Genomic DNA, 22,412 nt, shown 5'->3' on the forward strand with positions numbered 1-22,412 from the left:
ATTTTACTAACGTATACTATCACGTTTACTAACATATACTATCACAATAAATGACAAGGAATACTTCATGTAACCTACCACAAGTCCACAACCATGTATATGAGCACAAATGCCATTCCATTCAACATTCACGAACCTTGTATCAAAAAAAAAAAAGCAAAACATTCACGAACCCAAATCAACGCAAATAATGTATGTCATAAAAAAAAAAACGCAAATCATGTCAAATGTAAACATGTAACTAACTTGCTGCAGTAATTTCAATGAATAAAGGGTCCATATTTCTTAACATTTTTCAACCAGACAACCATAGAATATAACCAAGTCGTCATCTCGTAGTCTCTCCAAGTTCATATATTAAAGGAAAATGAAGCAATGTATTAATAATAAAGTCGTTCATGAATAAACATCAAAAAAAAAAAAAAAAAAAACAGTCGTTCATGAATTTCAATGCGATTTTTGTATATTTTCCAACGACTAATAAATGTTATTTATTTGATTTATAAACACAAAGAACATAGAAAGTCTCACCCTTAATCGCTCAACAAAAGCTTACAAAAAGCTCGATTCACGATGTATTACAGTAAATTGACGGTCGAGGATAGATAGACAACCATTTTGGGTGGCTTCAAATCTTCTGTCCCCATTTCCCTATTAAATTTCGACACGTGGCATTTGACGTCTCCTCAGCCTAACCACCTCATACCAGCCTACAAACCCCGTGTTCTTCTGTCCCAACTACCTCTCTGTGGTTTTTAGCCTGGGGTTTCTGGGTTTTCAGAAATTTTGGAATCTTTGCAGATGAAGAGCAACGGGTCATGGGCTCCAAACAAATTAGAATCCAAATAGGTTGGAAATTTTTTTCTATATATGTGTACCGCTTTTCTTTTTTCTTCGTCTCTTCAATTTTCTGCACTCGCCTCTGGGAGTTCGACTGATGGGTACGCGCGGCGGTTCCGACGAGCCGATTGTTCGAACCCCATGGGGGCCGATTCGAATGGTTGATTCACTACATCTGGTAATTGTTTTCTCTTCTAATATTAATTTTTTTGTTTGATTTGTTTCGGTTGAATAGGTTTCGCGAATTTAGGGTTTGGAAATTAGATTCTGTGCTTTACTTTGCTCGTTTTCAGGTCTGTAGCTCTCGATCTGTGGGTGAGTGAAATGCATTTTGGGTAAATGTGTTTTGCGAATTTAGGGTTTGAAAATTAGATTTAGTGCTTTACTTTGTTCGTTTTCACGTCTGTAGCTCTCAATCTGTGTGTGAGTTCGTTTTCACGTCTGTAGCTCTCAATCTGTGGGTGAGTGAAATGCATTTTGGGTAAATGTGTTTTGCGAATTTAGGGTTTGAAAATTAGATTTAGTGCTTTACTTTGTTCGTTTTCACGTTTGTAGCTCTCAATCTGTGTGTGAGTGGAATGCATGTCTTGTGGTCCTGGAACAATATTTTTTAAGTTGGTCCGAGGGATTTCTGGGAATTTAAAATAATTGACATCATTGTTACTTCTAGACTTGTATATTGTTCATCATTTTGTTTCTTAAATCTATTGGTCAATGTCGGGGCGGAACTGTGTAGGAGGCTATATGGGCTATAGCCCAACCGAGATTTGGGCTGAAAAACCTTGAAGTATGAGTATATCTTACCCCTGAGCCCAGAGTAGCCCAAAAAAAAAAAAACACAAACAGTCGAAACCTAAACTCAAATCGACTCAAACCTAAGCTAAAGGGCGGCTGCAGCAACTCAGCAAGCCGTCGTCTCTCCTCTCTGCTCTCTCTCTCTCTCCCCGGCACGACCGCATTGATAAGTCTGGGTTTTTGCCTTTCTGGGTTTCTATTTTCATTCAATCAATCATTCAAGTCTCTTAGGTGGCGTTCGGTAACGTTTTCAAGTCATCTTTTTCATTTTATAAAATGAAAATGACTTGAAAATGCGTTCGTTGGTCTGTTTTCAAAAATGCAGAAAATAATTTTTGAAAATAATTTTTTATTTTACTCCTAAAACAGGAAAACGACAAATAGACGTTTTCACCTTTTCATTCTCATATTTTAGAAAACACGGAGATATATTTTCCAAAACAAAGAAAAAAAAGAATGTGCTCTCTTCTTCCATATTCTCACGTCGCTATCTTCTTCTCAGGTTTGTCTCTCATCTCTAGTCGCAATCTTCTCTCGTTTTTGAAAATTGTTTTCGGAATAAGCTACCGGACACATTTTCGAATCTCAAAAATCCAATCTTGTTTTCTCTTTTTTATTTTCAAAATCAGTTTTTGAAAAATCATTTTTAAAAACGTTACCGGACAAGCCCTTACTTTCTGGGTTTTCAGTTTTCAGTCTTCAAGTCTTCGGATTTCTGGGTCGAACTCAAGCAGCAAAGTAGCGACGGCGCAAAGCATAGACGTTCTGAAGCTTGGTTCGATTTTTGGGTTCGATTTCGGATTCTTCAAGGTTGGTTGTGATTCTTCAAGTTCGGTTACTTTGTTCGATTTCTGGGTTCGAATTGCATGATTTGCATCTGTTTTGCCTTTTGCCAGTGTATAAATTCGTTAAATTGAGATGAGAGTATGAGACATTTGTATATCAATATATGACATGCAATTTGTATACGAGAATTGAGATGAGAAATTATATAATTGAGATGAAATTAGCATCTGTTTTGGTATGAAAATAATATGAATCAAGCATCTGTTTTGGACCTTTGGTAATGCAATGTCGGAGTATGCTGCCAGTTTTGGATTTTTGGTATGCTGCCAATTTTGGTATTTAGTATCCTCGATTTCTATTTCTGAACTTTCTGTTATGCAAGCTTGCTGTTAAGGTTTACAAGTTTACAAGTGATATTCCATCATGTTCTCAAAATTTTTATGTACTTAAAATTAGCCCACCCCATTTTCAGATCTTGGTTCCGCCACTGGTCAATGTGAATGTGAAGTGTGACTGTTCATCATTTTGTTTCTTAATCTATTGGTCAATGTGAATGTGAAGTGTGAGTGAAATGCATGTCTTGTGGTCCTGGAACAATAATTTTTAAGTTGTTCTGAGGGATTTCTGGGAATTTAAAATAATTGAGATCGTTGTTACTTCTAGATTCGTACACAGTTCATCATTTTGTGTCTTAATCTATTGGTCTATATAAATGTAAAGTTTCTGTCATTGCACAATTTATGTATCTATATTTTTTTAATTTTACTTTTTTTTTTTCCTAGAATTCGAAAACTTCCGAGCCTTCAATTCCTATTGTCGATGTGCTATTATGATCTCTGCATCCTGTTGCGGTAGCTGCTTCTGACAGGACCAGCACAAGATTTTGGACGTTGGGTCATGAACACCGTACATAGGTCACTGAAGATCATGAACACCGTACGCAGGTCAATGAAGATCATTCCAAGGCTTTTCGTTTTTTTGTAAGTACTCATACATTACAATTTAATCTTATATGAATCAAAGTGGTTAGCTGCTGTGTTGTTTATTGATAGGGGAAATTATTGGTCACTCCCTGTACTTTTAGGGAGTCGACAGTTCAGTCCCTGCTATCCTAATTTCGACAAGTTACTCCTCAGACTTTCAAATCTCACACAATTTGGTCCAAAATGACTATTTTGCCCCTCCCTTCCTCTTTTTGTTTTTTATTTTTCTCTCCTCTCCCCTCCTTTCTTCTAAAATTCATAATTAATTCATACGAACTCCGATATTTGCGTTCCATATATGTACGAGATCGTATCGATGAGCTCCACAACTTTTATGAAGAAAGTTTTTCCAAATTTTGTATGTATAAAAAGTCAATTTTCACAACCGCTCCAAATAACATTCGTTTCGAAAATCCACTTTCTTCTAAAATTCATAATTAATTCATACAAACTCTAATTTTTGCGTTCCATATATGCACAAGATTGTATCAACGAGCTCTACAACTTTCATGAAGAAAGTTGTTCCAAATTTTGTACGTATAAAAAGTCATTTTCACTACCCCCCTAAATAACGTTCGTTTCGAAAATCTCCTTTCTTCTAAAATTCATAATTAATTCATACAAACTCCGATTTTTGCGTTCCATATATGTACGAGATTGTATCGATGAGCTCTACAACTTTTATGAAGGAAGTTTTTTCAAATTTTGTATGTATAAACAGTCAATTTTCACGACCCCCCCCCCCCCCCCCCCCCCCCCCCCCCCCCAACCACAAAATAACACACACACAATATTTGAATTATGAATATTGAGACTATTTCATAAGTAGTTGTACGAGAAATTCGGTTTCGTATCAATTTTAGTTTCGAAATGAACGTTATTTAGGGGGGGGTCGTGAAAATTGACTTTTTATACATACAAAATTTGGAAAAAATTTCTTCATAAAAATTGTAGAGATCATAGATACGATCTCGTACATATATGGAACGCAAATATCGGAGTTCGTATGAATTAATTATGAATTTTAGAAGAAAGGAGATTTTTGAAATGAATGTTATTTAGGGGGGGGGTCCTGAAAATTGACTTTTTATACATACAAAATTTGGAAAAACTTTCTTCATAAAAATTATAGAGATCCTCGATACGATCTTGTACATATATGGAACGCAAATATCGGAGTTCGTATGAATTAATTATGAATTTTAGAAGAAAGGAGATTTTCGAAACGAACGTTATTTAGGGGGGTAGTGAAAATGACTTTTTATACGTACAAAATTTGGAACAACTTTCTTCATGAAAGTTGTAGAGCTCGTTGATACAATCTTGTGCATATATGGAACGCAAAAATCAGAGTTTGTATGAATTAATTATGAATTTTAGAAGAAAGTGGATTTTCGAAACGAATGTTATTTGGAGCGGTCGTGAAAATTGACTTTTTATACATACAAAATTTGGAAAAACTTTCTTCATAAAAGTTGTGGAGCTCATCGATATGATCTCGTACATATATGGAACGCAAATATCGGAGTTCGTATGAATTAATTATAAATTGGGATTTTGTCCACTTACCCCATTTTTAGGGATTTTTTTCCCACTTACCCCATTAAGTTTTTTTAATTCTCTCTTACCCAATACACTCTAAGGGAGTCTTCCCTAATACCTTTTTTTTGTTTTTAATTTTTTTTTAATACCATTTTACCCTCACCCCCTTGTTACTTAGAGAGAGAGAGAAAAAAAAATAGAAGAGAGAGAAACCATGGGAGACTTCGCCGGAGCCGGTCACCGGCTGCCGGAATCCGGTCACCGGCCGCCGGATTCCGGCCAACTTCGCCGGATTCCGGCCAACCTCGCCGGATTCCGGCCAACCTTGCCGGAATCCTGTCGCCGGATTTCGGTCACCCAATAGACATCTATTGCCCCCCAATAGACGTCTATTGCCCCCAATAGACGTCTATTGCCCCCCAATAGACGTCTATTGCCCCCCAATAGACGTCTATTGCCCCCCAATAGACGTCTATTGCCCCCCAATAGACGTCTATTGCCCCCCAATAGACGTCTATTGCCCCCCAATAGACGTCTATTGCCCCCCAATAGACGACTATCAGCCATGTATTGCCCCCCAATAGATGACTATCAGCTATGTATTGCCCCCAATAGACGACTATCAACCATGTATTGCCCCCCAATAGACTCCTATTGCCCCTCAATAGGACTTTCAGTTGCCAGAATGGGAACTAATCTCCCTAAATTTAGACAAATAAAACTTTGATTACAGAAAAAAAACAAGGAGATTACATCAATTCAAAACGTCTATTGCCCCCCAATAGCCGTCTATTGCCCCCAATAGAACTTAAAGGATCTCATCCTTTAATTGATTGAACCATAAGCACCTCATCCTTCTTTGCGCTCTTAGCCTCCTCTATAACCCCCACTCACTCACTGCAACAAAAACACACACATCAATCTCACTCAATCAAAACATCAAACACCTGGTGCGCACCAAAAACACCAACACACCTAGTCTCAATTTCGACAGAATCGGCGCCGCTTTTCTTTTGCTGAAGCATGAACGTCTTGGTGATCAAATTGCAGAACAGGTACACAAATTGCACCGAGGAATTACACGGAATCGGATACGTGATCTTGTTGTAGTACTCGATAGGCATGTTCGAGTCCACAAGCGAAACAATCGGAACCTGCAACCTATGCGCCTCGAGAATCACCGACGACTTCCTCTCGGAGTCGAAAACCACGAGGCAGTCCGGCGGCTGAGTCGGTCCGAAGACGATCTTCTTCCGACGAGACCTGAACTTCTTAGGGCTGTGACTATTGGTGAGGAAGCCGCCGGTGCGCCAGAGAGTGTTCATGGAGGGAGACGGTGACCAAAATTGAATGTCGTAATTGGTCCACCTGTGGAAAACTCCGGCGACGGTGGCCTCATATCGAGTCTGCCGTTCGGGATTGCCGTCAGATCCGACCAACCCCTTCCCCAAACTCGCCGGCAAGCTCCGCATCCTCGATAGCGATGACGCCTCCGGTGACTGGTACCAATTCAAACCGGCGCAAAAGATTTGACCGTGATACGCGACGATGGCTTTAGATCCAGGTGACGACGTCTTGATCTCTACCGTCGCGTGCCTATCTTTGGTCTTCTCCGGCAGTCCTCCGTTGCTCCCTGTCGTCCGCCTGCAGAAGAAGGCACCGGCAGTCAGGCGGGTTTAGGTTCACGTTTTTGATGTGCAGAGAGAGAGAGAGAGCGAGATAGAGTTGGTGTGCTATTTGTAGTTTTTTAATTTTTTTAGGGTAGAATCGTCTTTTGAATCTGTAGTTGGGTTAGTGGGAATAGAATTCTGTTGGTGGTGTAAATGGGCTAAAATTAACCCATTTTGGTGCTAGTGGTCATAGACCCTTATAAATTTTAGAAGAAAGGAGGGGAGAGGAGAGGAGAGAAAAATAAAAAACAAAAAGAGGAAGGGAGGGGCAAAATAGTCATTTTGGACCAAATTGTGTGAGATTTGAAAGTCTGAGGAGTAACTTGTCGAAATTAGGATAGCAGGGACTGAACTGTCGACGCCCTAAAAGTACAGGGAGTGACCAGTAATTTCCCCTTATTGATATCTAATCTGCTTTACATAATTTCTTTGAAGATGATCCTTGTCTGCATGGTTTGTCAACATGTTTTTTAATGATTGTTATATTCTAATGCTACTTGTGTTTCTTTTTAAGTTATGAAAATGCCCATCACATCTTCACGGGGCTTCAAGTTCTTGTTACAAGGAGACCACCTAAAGCTTCTCGAACCATGCCTCCTCTTGATAGCCCTTTACCGCGATACCAACCCTATAATGGGCCACTTATTTCTCCCCCCAAAACTGTTAAGTATGTTAGCCCAGATTTACTAGTCAAACAATTTATTTTGATGCTAGCAATGAAATTTGAAGCACACCCTCGCTCCTCGTATTTGCTATATGTACTTGGAGGCTCGATTCTGCTTTATCTCCTTTCTTTTTTCATACTACCTGATGCACCTCCCGATGCTCCTGCTGGTGGACCTCCTGGTGGGCCTCATGGTGGAGCTCCTAGTGGACCTGCTGATGGTCATGCTGATGATGGTCCTCCCAATGAAGGTAAAAATTCTGTCATTGGCTGTTTCAAACACTCAACTGGACCAACACCCTCTTTCCTCATCTGATTTGAGAAGGATTCCGTTGAGTTCTTAATAGTCAGACAAGTAAAACAGAAATAAAATTTCAGATTCACACGTACATATGCAGTCAGTTCATTAATTAGATCATGCCATACATATTATCACTTTTAAGAAGCATCTGTAAGTAACAATTCAACAAGTATTGCAGTGCAGTGTAAATACTTTATTTCAAGTAAGAAGAAACAGCCAATGACGGAATTTTTACCTCCATTGGGAGGACCATCATCAGCATGACCATCAGCAGGTTCACTAGGAGCTCCACCATGAGGCCCACCCAAAGGTCCACCAGGAGGTCCACCAGAAGGAGCATCGGGAGGTGCATCGGGTAGTATGAAAAAAGAAAGGAGATAAAGCAGAATCGAGCCTCTAAGTACATATAGCAAATACGAGGAGCGAGGGTGTGCTTCAAATTTCATTGCTAGCATCAAAATAAATTGTTTGACTAGTAAATCTGGGCTAACATACTTAACAGTTTTGGGGGGAGAAATAAATGGCCCAGTATAGGGTTGCTGTCGCGGTAAAGGGCTATCAAGAGGAGGCATGGTTCGAGAAGCTTTAGGTGGTCTCCTTGTAACAAGAACTTGAAGCCCCGTGAAGATGTGATGGGCATTTTCATAGCTTAAAAGAGAAACACAAGCAGCATTAGAATATAACAATCATTAAAAAACATGTTGACAAACCATGCAGACAAGGATCATCTTCAAAGAAATTATGTAAAGCAGACTAGATATCAATAAACAACACAGCAGCTAACCACTTTGATTCATATAAGATTAAATTGTAATGTATGAGTACTTACAAAAAACGAAAAGCCTTGGAATGATCTTCATTGACCTGCGTACGGTGTTCATGATCTTCATTGACCTGTGTACGGTGTTCATGACCCAACGTCTAAAATCTTGTGCAAAAAGGCTGTGAAGACCAAGCTGGTGCCACTGCACCGCATCATCTGGATCCTCAGCTACTGCCTACTTGGTAGTAGAACAGAAAAATGGAAATATACCTTTGTGAAAAGCTTGTTGTTTTAATTAGTTATAGTCTCTACTATAACACAGTGTTCACAATATGCTTTTACATAACATATGTGTACCAAATGATATGATATTAGAACAAGTTTACATGCTAGGATATACAAGGAGTTCCCTGTCACGTCATCCATTATCAAGGGGGAGCTCCATTTTGTCATATCATGCCAATAGAAGTAAATGACATCTTAATAGCTCTTTAGTGATTACCTGTTTTAAGCTGTAATCAGTGTGTTCTCAGTCTCTATCAGTGCATTATGTTCAGTGTCAAATGCTGCTGAAATCTCATGTTGGGCTTTGTGGACCATTGCAAGCCCTGCCCATGCTATGTGAAGTTCAACAGAAACAGTCTCTCCATCTCTTGTAACTGAAGCCATTTCACTTCCTGCCAAGGCGCTGGGATCTTGATACCGTTCTGCATCCTTGGTTCGGTGTATTGCAACAGCATATCGTGTGGACATACAATTGAGCTCTAACTTGGCCACCTAGTCAATATCAATTTTTCCTTGTCTTTTCAACAGTCATTTTGGAAAAAAGAGCATCAAAGTCTAATCCTTCTAATACAAATCAACATGCAACACAAGCATGAGTACTAAAGTAATGACTATGCCATTTTGCCATTATGAATTGAGTTAGACACAGAGAAGTTATGCATCACTGTTTTCCAGAAACCAAATATAAAAAATTATGGTTGTAAAAAAATAAAACCCTCCATGAAGAATAAGACACCAAATGGACAACCTCAGTAAAAAAGCAATAAATGAACGAAGCAATGAGCCATGAGCACCTTCTCCAAGCACTTGCTGGAACTTCTATGATCACCATTCATATAATAGGCACTTGCAAGATTAGCCCATATATGTCCTGCTTTAGGATCTTCATTCAAGGATGTTAACAAACATTCCTTTGCAACATTGATAGCAGAAACGTGATCTGCAGAAGCACCTCCACCAGCACCTGAGAATTAACCAAGGGCACGCTATAATGATGCAGGTTCTTTGACCAGCGCATTATGATGATAAAGCAGCACTCTACAAAAAATTGACTGTTTGGGTCACCATTCTAAAAGCTTAAATAGTATACCGTTAGAAAGCAATGGAAGGGTATATGAAACTTGGAACCAAACTCATTAAAACCATACCTGCAACAACCATATCTACATAAAAGAAGGGCAGCATAATTGATCAAGGCGGTGGGATGATTTTGATCTTTGAGGATCAACTCCTGGAAACAATTTTTTGACAGTTCCAAATATCCACTGAAAATCGCCAAATATCCACTGAAAATAGAACATGCAACAGTTTCAGGTTAGAGAACTATAGGAGGTCAAAACCTATAAAAGAAACACCATGTTGTTGAAAAGTGGTAATTTCATCCAACATTTAGCATGAGAATAACCCTGAGATATGACCGTAACATAATAAGCACACAATACAGACATGCGTGCAGGCAGAAAGATTGTTGCAGTTCCATTGCAGAACATAAAATTAAATACTATCCCTCCGCATGATTTTGAAATGTTAGCAATGTTTGAGTTAACCGTTGCTCATACTGGTAATGAGATTCATGCTCAGACACAATAAACACGTGTCTGCCTACCCACAATTATTGTTTCCCCTGTTTCTTAGTCACTCCAGTAGCCATTGCGAATGTTAAGGAACAAAAAATTCAAAGGATCAAAACACTTGAAAAACAAAAGGGTGAATCACTATTACCTTTGAAGGTAAGCAATTTCAAGGTTTGCAAGGCAATCATAGTTGGTATGGGCAACTGCTAACAAAGATGACAATACCGAAATGGCACTCTGAAAATAACGAAGTACATATCAGAAATTTTCAGAAAGCTGAATAAGAAGAAGCAACTATTATCAAGAGTGTCAATATAGACAATGTACCGGTTTTAAGTAGTATCAAACCAAGAGTATTCCACACAGCTGCTTGTCTTACATCTGACTGCATTGATTCTTTTAATTTCCAAAGTATCTCCCTGAGGTTCAAGTTCTTTATCCAAACTACCATCCACCGAACTCTCTAGCATAACACACTATACAGTTGACAAAACACATCATCCTTGAGCACAAACAAGTCGAACTTCAATCCAAAGCCACATTGTACTATGAAAGACTAATCTACCTGTGCATGATGAATTTGAACCAAATGTAAGCAACTCTGTCCTATCAATGTCAAACTCCGGCGCAAAATCTCTTCTGCCTTCTCATATGCCAAGACTGCCTAAAACCCAATACTCATAAGAAAACAAAAAAATCATGACACTTTATAAAATCAATTCAAGGACTCTCAAGAATCTACCTTTGAAGCCTCTGATACATTAGTCCCAGTATGAAATGGGAATGCGTATTTTTCGGCATCCTCCTCGCAACGTGGATTCCTATAAGCAATGCCACTAACAGTGTTAAAACCACATTTAAATGCTAAAAGGGAAGCAATACAATCACCATATTGAAGAAGCTCTCTTACAGTTGTGAGACTGTTGACTTTTTCTTCATGAGAAGAAGAGACGGGTTGACCAGGCAAGCAGCCATCTCTGTCAGGTCCATAATCCATAGAGCACTCCCCCTTGAAATTTCTGGATCGACTTTTTCCCAACTTGGTCAATCTTTTAGCTTCGCCTTCGGCGGTGTCGGAGTCGCTCGGGGGCGGACACTTGGATGGGACGGTGGCGTCGGTGGCCTTAGGGTGGTTAGCTAGTTGTGGGGCTGGGTTCTATCATCATTGTGTACTTGAACAGCCTCTACTTTTGAGGACCTGTAGTGGTAACTTAAGGACTCCGGGTGTGCTTAATGAGACTTCAAATCCTAGTCTAAATGGTAGATAGTAATGAAGAGAGGAAGATTGCCTCACCCTGTTTGGTTACAAACTCCTCACTACAAGGCTCGGCGATAGTGGGGTTTAGTACGAGACATGAAAGAAATTGTTTAAAGTTCTTGAGATGTGGGAATAGATATATTGATCAAGTATAAATCTTCCGTATAATAAAGCTGCTTGAGAAAAAGGCAGTCTATGCTTTATGATTGAGCACATACTGGCATTCTTATATATCTAAGCCTAGTCACCATCTCAAGCAATTTAAGAACGAAGGGAGGAGTCGTGAAGTTTAGCCCATAACAGATGATTACTGCGAACAATATGGGCTAGCTCACATATTGCTTGAGAAGGCTTCTGCAGAATGCCAAGTCGAACCGCTTTTCTGGGGGATCTCCTATGAATTCAAAGACAACGTCTTCATTCTAAAGTCTTCATCGACCATGTATCTGGAACCAGAGTTTCAGAGGAGAAGCAAAAATGTTAACACATTGGATGGCCCAGAAATTTGACGAGTTTGACTAGCTAACATAACTCAGCCGAGCCAAGCATCATTCCAGTAAGTGTGAAATATGATCCGATATGATACTGCACATTGCACAATGTAACATCCTGATTAGGAAAGTGGTGGGTAGTAACGTACTGCATTCTTATGAGTACAAACCCTCTTTTGGTTACTATGCACTTCATTCCAGCGGCTTTGGCAGCTGCAAGGCCTATACTGCTGTCTTCTACTGTTGGAAATTATGGAGATGGATGATGCTTTGAGTAAGATTTGTAGGTTGAGGTGTGTGGTACACTGCCCTTAAGAGTAGATGTCCGCCCTTCGGAGATTATATCTCGGTGTAGCAAGTGTTGACGGCCTACCCTCCAGGGTACAACAACCTCGATCCTTGTAGGTGTACACTCACAATACTTGGATCGTATCGAACAACTTGAAAACTTTCTTTTGGTGGAGTAGAATAATTAAAGGAAACACATGAGAAATTTTAGCTCGGAAAAGAAACAAAGGATTGAGTTTTCTTGTATGTTTCGATTTGGAAAGCTAGGGATTATATATATGGCAGGAATGATCAATGCAATGACAATTTATTAATAGCAATTAAGCTATGTAACTCATGTAACCAAAAGGAATATTGTGACACTGATTAGGAAGAATCAAAACGTCTAATTAGGAATGACATTTATACTCTGTAACTTATATAACAGAAAATATATTTTGACATTGATGAGTAAATCAAAACGGAATAAGGCAAATAAGGAATGAACCACCATAATTGCAGATTTTGACCAAATAATGGGATATGAGTAAACTGATGAAATCTTGGTGTCAATCACAATCAATGACTATTACCATCTGCAATTAAAGGTCCAATGGAGGTTTCAAATATAGCTGGTATTTTGATTCAAATATAGCTGGTATTTTGAAATCTTCTAATTAAATTCCAACAATCCCCCACTATTTCAAAATACCAAAGTTTTAAGGAAAGTGTAAATCTGTAAGATAAGGAATACCAAAAGAAAGTGAGAATCAATGCATCAGAACTGGTGTCTTTTGGACTATGAACCAGCCATAGGACAAATTAGTCGTGACCCACGAAACCTTGGTGAAAATAAAATTTTCTATGAACCAAAATTTCTAATTGTGAATCAGTCAACTAACCATCCACATTAACTCTCAGATCAAGTTATTCGAAGCGGGTTGGCGCGAATAGGCCATGCGCCCTACCTGGATATTCATGAATGCTCTAGAGAGTATGTCTTACTCTCATAAGAAGCGGCCCCACTTCCACATTCATATAGGTGAATCCATCAAGTGTGTACTGCAAATAAACGCACCACCCAAATGTTTGGGCTATGGAACTCATTAAGAATATTTGTTCAACCTTGCACATTGCAGTTCAAGCACTATCTATTTACACCATAGGGAGGGACTATCAATAGTTCATTTGATAGTGCACCACTGAACAACAAGTGGCTTGTTATTACCCATATGAACCTACTTCATGAGATCATAGGTTGGGTTACCATCACTCTTGATTTTTGTCTATAGGCATAAGCCCCATCCCCCTCGATGTATCACTCACTAGTTTTCGGCCTAGTGGTTTTGTTAGAGGATCTGCTAAATTCAACTCTGATTTTACATAGTCAATAGATATGACTCCATTCTCAAGCAATTGCTTCACAATATTATGTCTTAGGCATATATACCTATTTTTCCCATTATATGTTTTATTTTTAGCTCTAGCTATAGCAGCTTAGCTATCACAATGCATAAACACAGATGAAGTTGGTCTTTTCCATAATGGGATATCTGCCAAGAGGTTTCTAAGCCACTCAGCCTCTGAACTTGCCTTCTCTAAGGCTACAAACTCAGATTCCATAGTGGACCGAGTTATCACTGTTTGCTTGGAGGATTTCCAAGACACCGCACCTCCACCAAGAGTAAATACATACCCACTAGTGGATTTTGTTTCATCTGAATCTGAGATCCAGTTGGCATCACAGTACCCTTCTAATACAGCAGGAAATCCACCATATTTTAATTCATAATTAATAGTACCTTTTAAATATTTTAGTACTCTTGAGATACCATTCCAGTGGTCCTTGTTTGGACTTTGAGTGTATCTGCTCAATCTTCCAACTGCATAAGATATATCTGGTCTTGTGCAATTTGTTAGATACATTAAACTACCAATGATTTGTGCATATTCAGATTGAGAAAAACACTCACCTCTATTTTTCTTTAATTGAATACTAGCATCATAAGGTGTTGCAACAGAATTATAATCAAAATGACCAAATTTTCTCAATACCTTTTCCACATAGTGTTCTTGAGAAAGTGAAATGCCACCTTTGGTTCTAGTAATTTTAGTTCCAAGAATCATGTCAGCAACACTCATGTCTTTCATATCAAAGCTAGATGCTAGAAAAGATTTAGTTTCATTAACTATCTCAAGGTTAGTTCCAAAGATAAGCATGTCATCAACATACAAGCATATAATCACATGTGAATCACCATCAGACTTGCAATATAAACATTTATCAGCATTGTTAATGACAAAACCATTTGAAAGCATAACTTTATCAAATTTATCATGCCATTGCTTAGGAGCTTGTTTCAAACCATACAAAGATCTAACAAGCTTACAAACTTTATGTTCTTTCCCTTTGACAACATAACCCTCAGGTTGATCCATGTATATTTCCTCATTCAATTCACCATTCAAAAAAGCGGTTTTAACATCCATTTGATGAATAACAAGATTATGAATAGATGCTAATGCAACCAAGACTCTAATAGAAGAAATTCGAGTCACAGGAGCAAAAGTATCAAAATAATCCACATCCTTCTTTTGTTTGTAACCCTTAGCAACTAAGCGTGCCTTATACTTATCAATTGACCCATCTGATTTGAGTTTCTTCTTAAAAACTCATTTACACCCTAAAGTTTTAGCCCCTGGAGGTAAATCTACAAGTTCCCAAACATGATTAGAGAGAATTGACTCTAATTCATTATTGATGGCTTCCTTCCAGAAAGGTGCATCAATTGACTTAATGGCTTCACTATAGGTTTGTGGGTCATTTTCAACTAAGAAGGTGTAAAAGTCATCTCCAAAGCTAGTTTCTTTTCTAACTCGTTTGCTCCTTCTTGGTTCTATTTCAAGATTCTCTCTAGGTACTAGTGTAGAACTAGATGGAACAACAGATTTGTCTCTACCATGTTTCATAGGAAAAACATTTTCAAAGAATGTTGCATTCTTAGTTTCAACTATGGTATTGACCTCCATTAAATTATGGTCACTACTGATAACTAAGAACCTATAGGCTGCACTATGTTGAGCATATCCTATGAACATTGCATCAAAAGTTTTTGGTCCTAATTTTCTCTTTTTCGGCTCAGGTAAAAGGACTTTTGCTGAACACCCCCACACTTTAAGGTATTTTAAGCTAGGTGCATGACCTCTCCATAACTCATAAGGAGTTATTCCCGTTTTCTTGTAGGCTATTCTATTTTGTAAGTGACATGCCGATAAAATAGCTTCCCCCCACAAATTCAGTGATGCTCCCAAACTTACTAACATGGCATTCATCATTTCTTTTAGTGTTCTATTTTTTCTTTCGGCTACTCCATTTGATTCCGGAGAATACGGTGGAGTAACCTCATGAATTATGCCATGTTCTTCACAAAAAGAGATAAAGGGATTTGAAACGTACTCCCCACCTCTATCGGTTCTCAATCGTTTTATTTTCTTGTTGAGTTGGTTTTCTACTTCAGCTTTGTATTTTAGAAACATTTCTCCAGCCTCATCTTTATTACTAAGTAGATAAACCCTAGTGTACCTAGAGTAATCATCTATAAAAGTAATGTAGTACCTTTTGCCTCCTCTAGTCATGGTTTGTTTCAAGTCCCCAAGGTCACTGTGAATTAAACTAAGTAATTCAGTTTCTCTTTCTACAGAATTGCAAACCTTTTTGGTTGACTTAGATTCTACACAAACATCACATTTACCATTTGAGTACATAGAGAAAGAAAGCATGCCAATATCTTTCATTTTCTTAATATAAGAGGAATTCACATGACCAAGCCTACCATGCCATATATCAAAAGAATCAACCATATAAGCAGAAGAAGTAGATGCATTTCCATAATAGTCTCAGAGACATTCAATACAAACAAACCCTGATTGCAATACCCTTTCCCCACAAATTGACCATTTTTAGTTAAAACAATCTTGTCAGATTCAAAAACTACCCTCACCCCCACTTTTCCAAGTAAAGCAACACACACAAGATTATGGCGAATCTCTGGAACATAAAGCACATCACTAAGTGAAAGGGTTTTACCAGAGGTTAGTTTAAGGAGCACTTTTCCTTTACCCATAACTGCAGAGGGCCTTGAATCACCCATAAGGACAAAGTCTTCACCTTCTTTTATTGGAGTAAATGAAATGAACGCACTCCTAGTTGCACAGATGTGCCTTGTAGCACCAGAGTCTACCACCCAATCTTTGGCGTTGGTCACCACATTGATTTCAGAAATGACCGCAGCAATGATATCATCTGTTTCTGCAAGGTTAGCACGAGCAGGAAGGTTGTTTCCCTTCCTTCTATTGCACTTATTTGCATGGTGTCCAGGTTTTCCACAAACAAAGCAACTTCCTTTCTTTTTAAAATTTGTGTTGAAAGGCTTCAGATTCTTAGCAAGCTTGTGGTGAGGTTTGTTCTGCTTGGTGTGAGGTTTATGACCATAATTGAAATTTTTACCTTTGAGAGACTTACCTTCCTCGATGACATTAGCTTTGACTTCCATTTCCTTGGTTTGATTGGCTTCGTCTCGTAGGCGGTTTGTTTCCTCAATTCGGATATGGACAACCACATCTTCAAGACTCATTTGTTTCTTTTTTGTGCTTCATGTTGTTCTTGTAGTCCTTCCATGATTCAGGTAGCTTTTCAATGAGACTTCCAGATAGAAATGCTTCAGGTAATTCAATGCCTTCAGTCTTCAAATCATTGACGACCTTGTGAAACTCATGAATTTGAAGTGAAACATTCTTGTCCTCCATCATTTGAAATTTAAGAAAATTCCCAATTGCATATTTTTGGTCCCAGCATGTTCAGTCATGTACTTTTTTGTGAGAATCTCCCAAATTTCAGCAGTAGTCTTGTAGGCACAATATATATCAAAAAGCTCATTTGAAAGTGTGCTCAGAATAGTATGCCTACAAATTTTGTTACCTTTCTCCCATTCAGCCAACTCTTTGTTATAATTCTCGCTACCTTCCTTGGGCTTGGCCTTCGTGAGATAATGTGCCAGGTTCATGACATCAAGAGCAGAGAAGACTCTTTCTTGCCATCTTTTGAAGAACGAGCCATTGAAAACATCGATCTTGGAAACATCTGGGATCTTGGTGTTGGTCATAGCAGCATCCATGTGATCTACTCTTAAGATTGTTGGAAATTATGGAGATGGATGATGCTTTGAGTAAGATTTGTAGGTTGAGGCGTGTGGTACACTGCCCTTAAGAGTAGATGTCCGCCCTTCGGAGATTATATCTCGGTGTAGCAAGTGTTGACGGCCTACCCTCCAGGGTACAACAACCTCGATCCTTGTAGGTGTACACTCACAATACTTGGATCGTATCGAACAACTTGAAAACTTTCTTTTGGTGGAGTAGAATAATTAAAGGAAACACATGAGAAATTTTAGCTCGGAAAAGAAACAAAGGATTGAGTTTTCTTGTATGTTTCGATTTGGAAAGCTAGGGATTATATATATGGCAGGAATGATCAATGCAATGACAATTTAATAATAGCAATTAAGCTATGTAACTCATGTAACCAAAAGGAATATTGTGACACTGATTAGGAAGAATCAAAACGTCTAATTAGGAATGACATTTATACTCTGTAACTTATATAACAGAAAGGCAATATATATCTTGACATTGATGAGTAAATCAAAACGGAATAAGGCAAATAAGGAATGAACCACCATAATTGCAGATTTTGACCAAATAATGGGATATGAGTAAACTGATGAAATCTTGGTGTCAATCAGAGTTAATGACTATTACCATATGCAATTAAAGGGGTTTCAAATATAGCTGGTATTTTGAAATCTTCTAATTAAATTCCAACATCTACCACAACACAACTGTTGGAAAAAAGAAAAAGAAAAAGAAAAAAAAAAACTACTTTTAATGAACATGGCATCGCTCTGTTCTTCAAGTACGAAGTACAAAAAGTTAGAAGCTTGTTTATGGCATATTCCAGCCTGTAGGTATCCTAATAAGCAAAATGGGAAGATCACATAGATCTTCATATAGAAAGTATACAGTTCAAAAGAATTCTCATTGTGTAGGCTGTTGTAGCACCAAAACTAGACAGGCCTTCTTTTCCTGCAGTACCTTGAAGGATCAACACTGAGCATGTTAGCCGCCAAATCATAGATGGCCTGTCAAGAGGAATGGACATAGTTTAGTGGTTAACAATGTAGATTGAGAGCGTTTGAGTGAACCAAAAGTAGCTGGCAAGATATAGGGAACTAAGAGAACAACAGTACTGTATTTTTGCCTTGTAAAGTTAACTAAAATATGTATACAAAACAACTAGTCAATATTTTATACATAGATGGCCTGCTCAGAAGAATGAATATAGTTCAGTAGCTAATAGTGCCCTTATCTGTTTTAACAGTGAAATCAAAGTAATTAGCTAGAAACATGTCACTATAGAACTACATCAGTGCTGTGTCATGTAAAGTTAAATAGAATTTTACGTTAGATCAACATGAGGGTTGAAAGATTACTGGATCAGGCTTCTTTCTGGGAACCACATCTCCTGCAAATATCTGGATTTTCTCTGCCCGTTCTGGTCCCAGCAAGAAAGAAACTATTGCGGATTATGATTCAAACAATGAAAACAAAGTGCAAAGATGAATAAATGTGAATCTAAGAAGATATGCTAAACAAACATGAACAAGATAATGATAAAGGCTTTAACTGTTACCCTCATGGTCTAAATAAAGTGCAAGCTGATAAGAGAGACGTATGAAGGACAAAACAATATCTCATATTTTCAATCCACACTGATAGGTTTTCAAACATGTAAGAGCTATATTATGAAAGTGACCAACCCAACAATTATTATTTCTTGTATACTTGCATACTACATGTACTGAATATACACACCCCAAGTGCAGGATATTATCAGCAGTCACAGAAACCCAATTATGCAAAACATTAAGTAGTGGAACCTGATTAAGCATACCGCCTTCTCATTGGAAGTACTGCACACAGCAACTTTAACTCCTGCTGCTAAAGCCTGATCTATCAACCTGTACAAGTTGATAACAGAAACTTATCAATCCAACATCTGAAAGTCAGAAACTTTATGAGAGATACTGAGCCTACCAGAACCATTATCTTATTATTGTCCTCATAAGAATGAACTCAAATACCAAGTAGTCTTAAATAGTTGGTTGTCTAAAAGCCGTTTTGCTCAAGTCTTAACCATCAATACCATTCACTTGTATGGCTGACTTAGGAAAGAAGAAGTATGTATAACCCCTAGGATTCCATAATGCATGATCAGAATTACAAAGAAAATAGGTGGAGTTGCTCTAACTTGTTCATCAAATCCAAATCTTAGAAGAAGAAAATGCAACAGAAACATAACACACGAGACATTAAGAAGTAAATTTTGCATAAAGGATTTTGAAGATTAGATGGTAACCAACTTTGCAACGCCTGGACGAAGAGGCAGCAACTTTTTCTCAATGAGGGTCATGAACAAGTCCGTCTTTCGCTTGTGCAGTAGCTATGAATGCTTTTCTCTCTTCCGCACCCTTCGGAGCTTTTTCCGGCCAACCCGTCCTGTTAAAATAGGCAGTCATCCTACATATACCAGAACCATTTGTATACAAGTCCAAATCATACTTCTTCCACAAATTAGATTTTGGCTGACATATAATCTAAACCCAATCAGTGACAGAAATGTGACATAACTAAGCAACTTACCTTTGTTTTCCACCTCCAATCTTGAGCAATTCGCCATACAAATCTACATCCCAAGTTACACCCAATTCTTTCTGTTCATCAATCAATTAGTCCAAGTCACTGAGTTGTACAAATAATTTCAATCAAAACACTATAGCTAGTTTCTCACAAGATCCTCTAAACAATGAAAAACCCAGATTGAAAATTCCATCTTCGCTTGAAATTTCACATCTTAATGAGCTTACCAAGCAAAACAAGGAAACCCAATTGTAGAATTGAATGAATTTCTCAGAGTTCCAACCGTTATCTCTTTGAAAGTATCATTGAAAGAAATGCGGTGCCCATCTTTCTCCGTATCGACAAGAAAGCCATCACAGTCAAATAGAAGAGCCGATGGGAGAGTGGAAGACCTGAGAATGACATTTTCTTATTATTGGTCTCTGTGTTTAGCTATAAGGAGAACTTTTGTGCCCAATAGAGAAGATGCTAAGGGGCTTCGATGGGATTTGAGGTTGGAAATGGAAGTGGTCTTTTTGTGAGACAGTAAAGAGTTGTAGAAGACGATGTTGTAGCTAAGGAAAGAGTAAAGGCCGTTAGAGATTAGACTGTTCATAGTCCAAAGCTTTTTGAGTCTGTTATTTGCGGTGTTGTTCTCAACGGTCCTTTAAATGTGTCATCCTATTAATGCAACTAACTTATCCGTCCCAATTCCACAAATGTATGTGTTCACTTTCTTATCTTGCTAGATATGAAATCCTGCGCGATTCTACGGATGTGTTATGTTTTTAACCTTTTATTTTATTGTTCATATCGCTGAGCCTGAGCTTAACCCTGCTCAGATGAAAGATACTCAATGAGCCAACCACCCAACTAACAACTTGGAAGGCATTATGCAATTGGATCTCAAATCATATTTCGTAATTGAATGTGGCTTTTGATCTTAGTGCTACATTTAATAAACTGCAGGATGTGATCGCTAAATTGAAAGTTTGAAACTACATGGACAAAAGCGATATCAGATATAAACGGGAAGCACCCCATGATTGATTACTTGCAAGTCTGTTATAATTGGATTACCAAGTGAATTGCCTACTTCAGCAAGACCCTTGATTTCAGGCACATACTGCCAACATAATTCCGCGGATTTGCCCATTTTACCTGGTTGTCACATCTGCACAACCATCTTTGCTATATGTAATTTGTTAATATATTATCTGTGCACTTGTTGCGACCCCAATTGGTAGCTTCAACCTCTTCATAAATCTACCATCTACTCACCATCGTTTAAGCAAATATCAGCAAGAAAATATGGAAGAAATAAGTTGTCTGGTGGATCAGAAAAAGATACTAAAGTACCTGTTAACATTGGCAAGTTGAAAACCTCTTCCGCCATTCCCATTGTTGATGTTATCCTCCCATCCACACACCAGCAAACGAATATAGCTTTATGTGAAAATGCAGCTTCGAAAATTGAAATGAATAATTTCATACCCATTTTGCAACACTAAATGTAAGGCAAGTCCGTCTAAAGTATTAGATATCAGAATCAAAAATTCTATTATAATAGGAGAAACGTTCGTTTGAATGGAGGCATTTTCCCCCAATTTGTTTAATTTGTTTTAAATGGTCATCTGAGATCTAATCTCAGGTTCTTTCTAGATTTGTTTTGCAAGGAAATATAGTATGTAGAAACACATGTCTCTGTTGTAGTTATGGTAAAATAAATTTTAAAGTTGATGTGATGAACATACACAAAGAAGTTGCACACCTGCGACAGGCATGAGTATAATTTTCTTCCTCTATTCTATGTGGTATTAGCAGTTTGTAGAGCACACACCTTGCACCACATGTAGTACATGAGATTGATATTTGTCCTGCTAAAAGACCACATTATATGAGAACATATTAGGTGGACCAAGTGAGGGTAGAAGATATTCATAAGAATCAGGAATCCACAGAGTGCAAGGCAAGGACAATTGAGACAAATATGATCTGGTTATGCTTCATAAACGTGAGATCATAGTCCTTTTTTTTTTTGTCTTCTTTGAAAGAAAGTAAATCTTCAGTTCCATAATGTTTCACATTCCCCAAAATATGGTCATACTTAATAATATTTCACATATATACCACATGATATGGTCGTACTTTAAATAGGGGTGGTGCACAAATAAATAGGTTCGTGAGAGTTAATATAGCTGTAGACACCAAAAATTTAATGAAAATAAAATTCATTAAATAATTCGGTCAACACTTGGAATTATGACCGAACAAACATAGTCAGCATGTGAGTCCTACAAAATGTGCGTGTGGCTGGTGAGTAAGCAAAATCACGCAGACTCAGAGAGCGACACTTGGCGACACATAAAAGGCCCGACGGCAATAAATGAATTTGTTCCAGCTAAATCAATTGATATTAAAGCGGATCAATCAAATTAAATCAATTGATTTCAAGTCAA

General features: G+C 38.1%; 1 protein-coding gene and 2 pseudogenes across 1 annotated transcript; all 3 read right to left on the reverse strand.

Annotated features, from left to right (window-relative positions):
* Positions 1-5,742: 5,742 nt before the first annotated feature.
* LOC112203416 (ribosomal protein S2, mitochondrial) lies at positions 5,743-6,611 on the reverse strand. Its single transcript, XM_024344386.2, has 2 exons — positions 5,922-6,611; positions 5,743-5,843 (listed from the first exon to the last, which is right to left on the reverse strand). The coding sequence occupies exons 1-2, from the start codon at positions 6,416-6,418 to the stop codon at positions 5,837-5,839; spliced, it is 504 nt and encodes a 167-aa protein (XP_024200154.2). The 5' UTR covers positions 6,419-6,611; the 3' UTR covers positions 5,743-5,836.
* On the reverse strand, positions 6,494-11,544 carry LOC112201388 (annotated as a pseudogene).
* Positions 11,545-11,787: 243 nt separating this feature from the next.
* LOC112203418 lies at positions 11,788-21,355 on the reverse strand (annotated as a pseudogene).
* Between the last annotated feature and the right edge of the window lie 1,057 nt (positions 21,356-22,412).

Source organism: Rosa chinensis, chromosome 5, assembly GCF_002994745.2.
Source record: "Rosa chinensis cultivar Old Blush chromosome 5, RchiOBHm-V2, whole genome shotgun sequence".
In the NCBI taxonomy this organism is placed as follows: domain Eukaryota; kingdom Viridiplantae; phylum Streptophyta; class Magnoliopsida; order Rosales; family Rosaceae; genus Rosa; species Rosa chinensis.

Coding starts and splice junctions, on each gene's coding strand:
- LOC112203416 (XM_024344386.2), bottom strand. CDS start 6,418: ATGCGGAGCTTGCCGGCGAGTTTGGGGAAGGGGTTGGTCGGATCTGAC.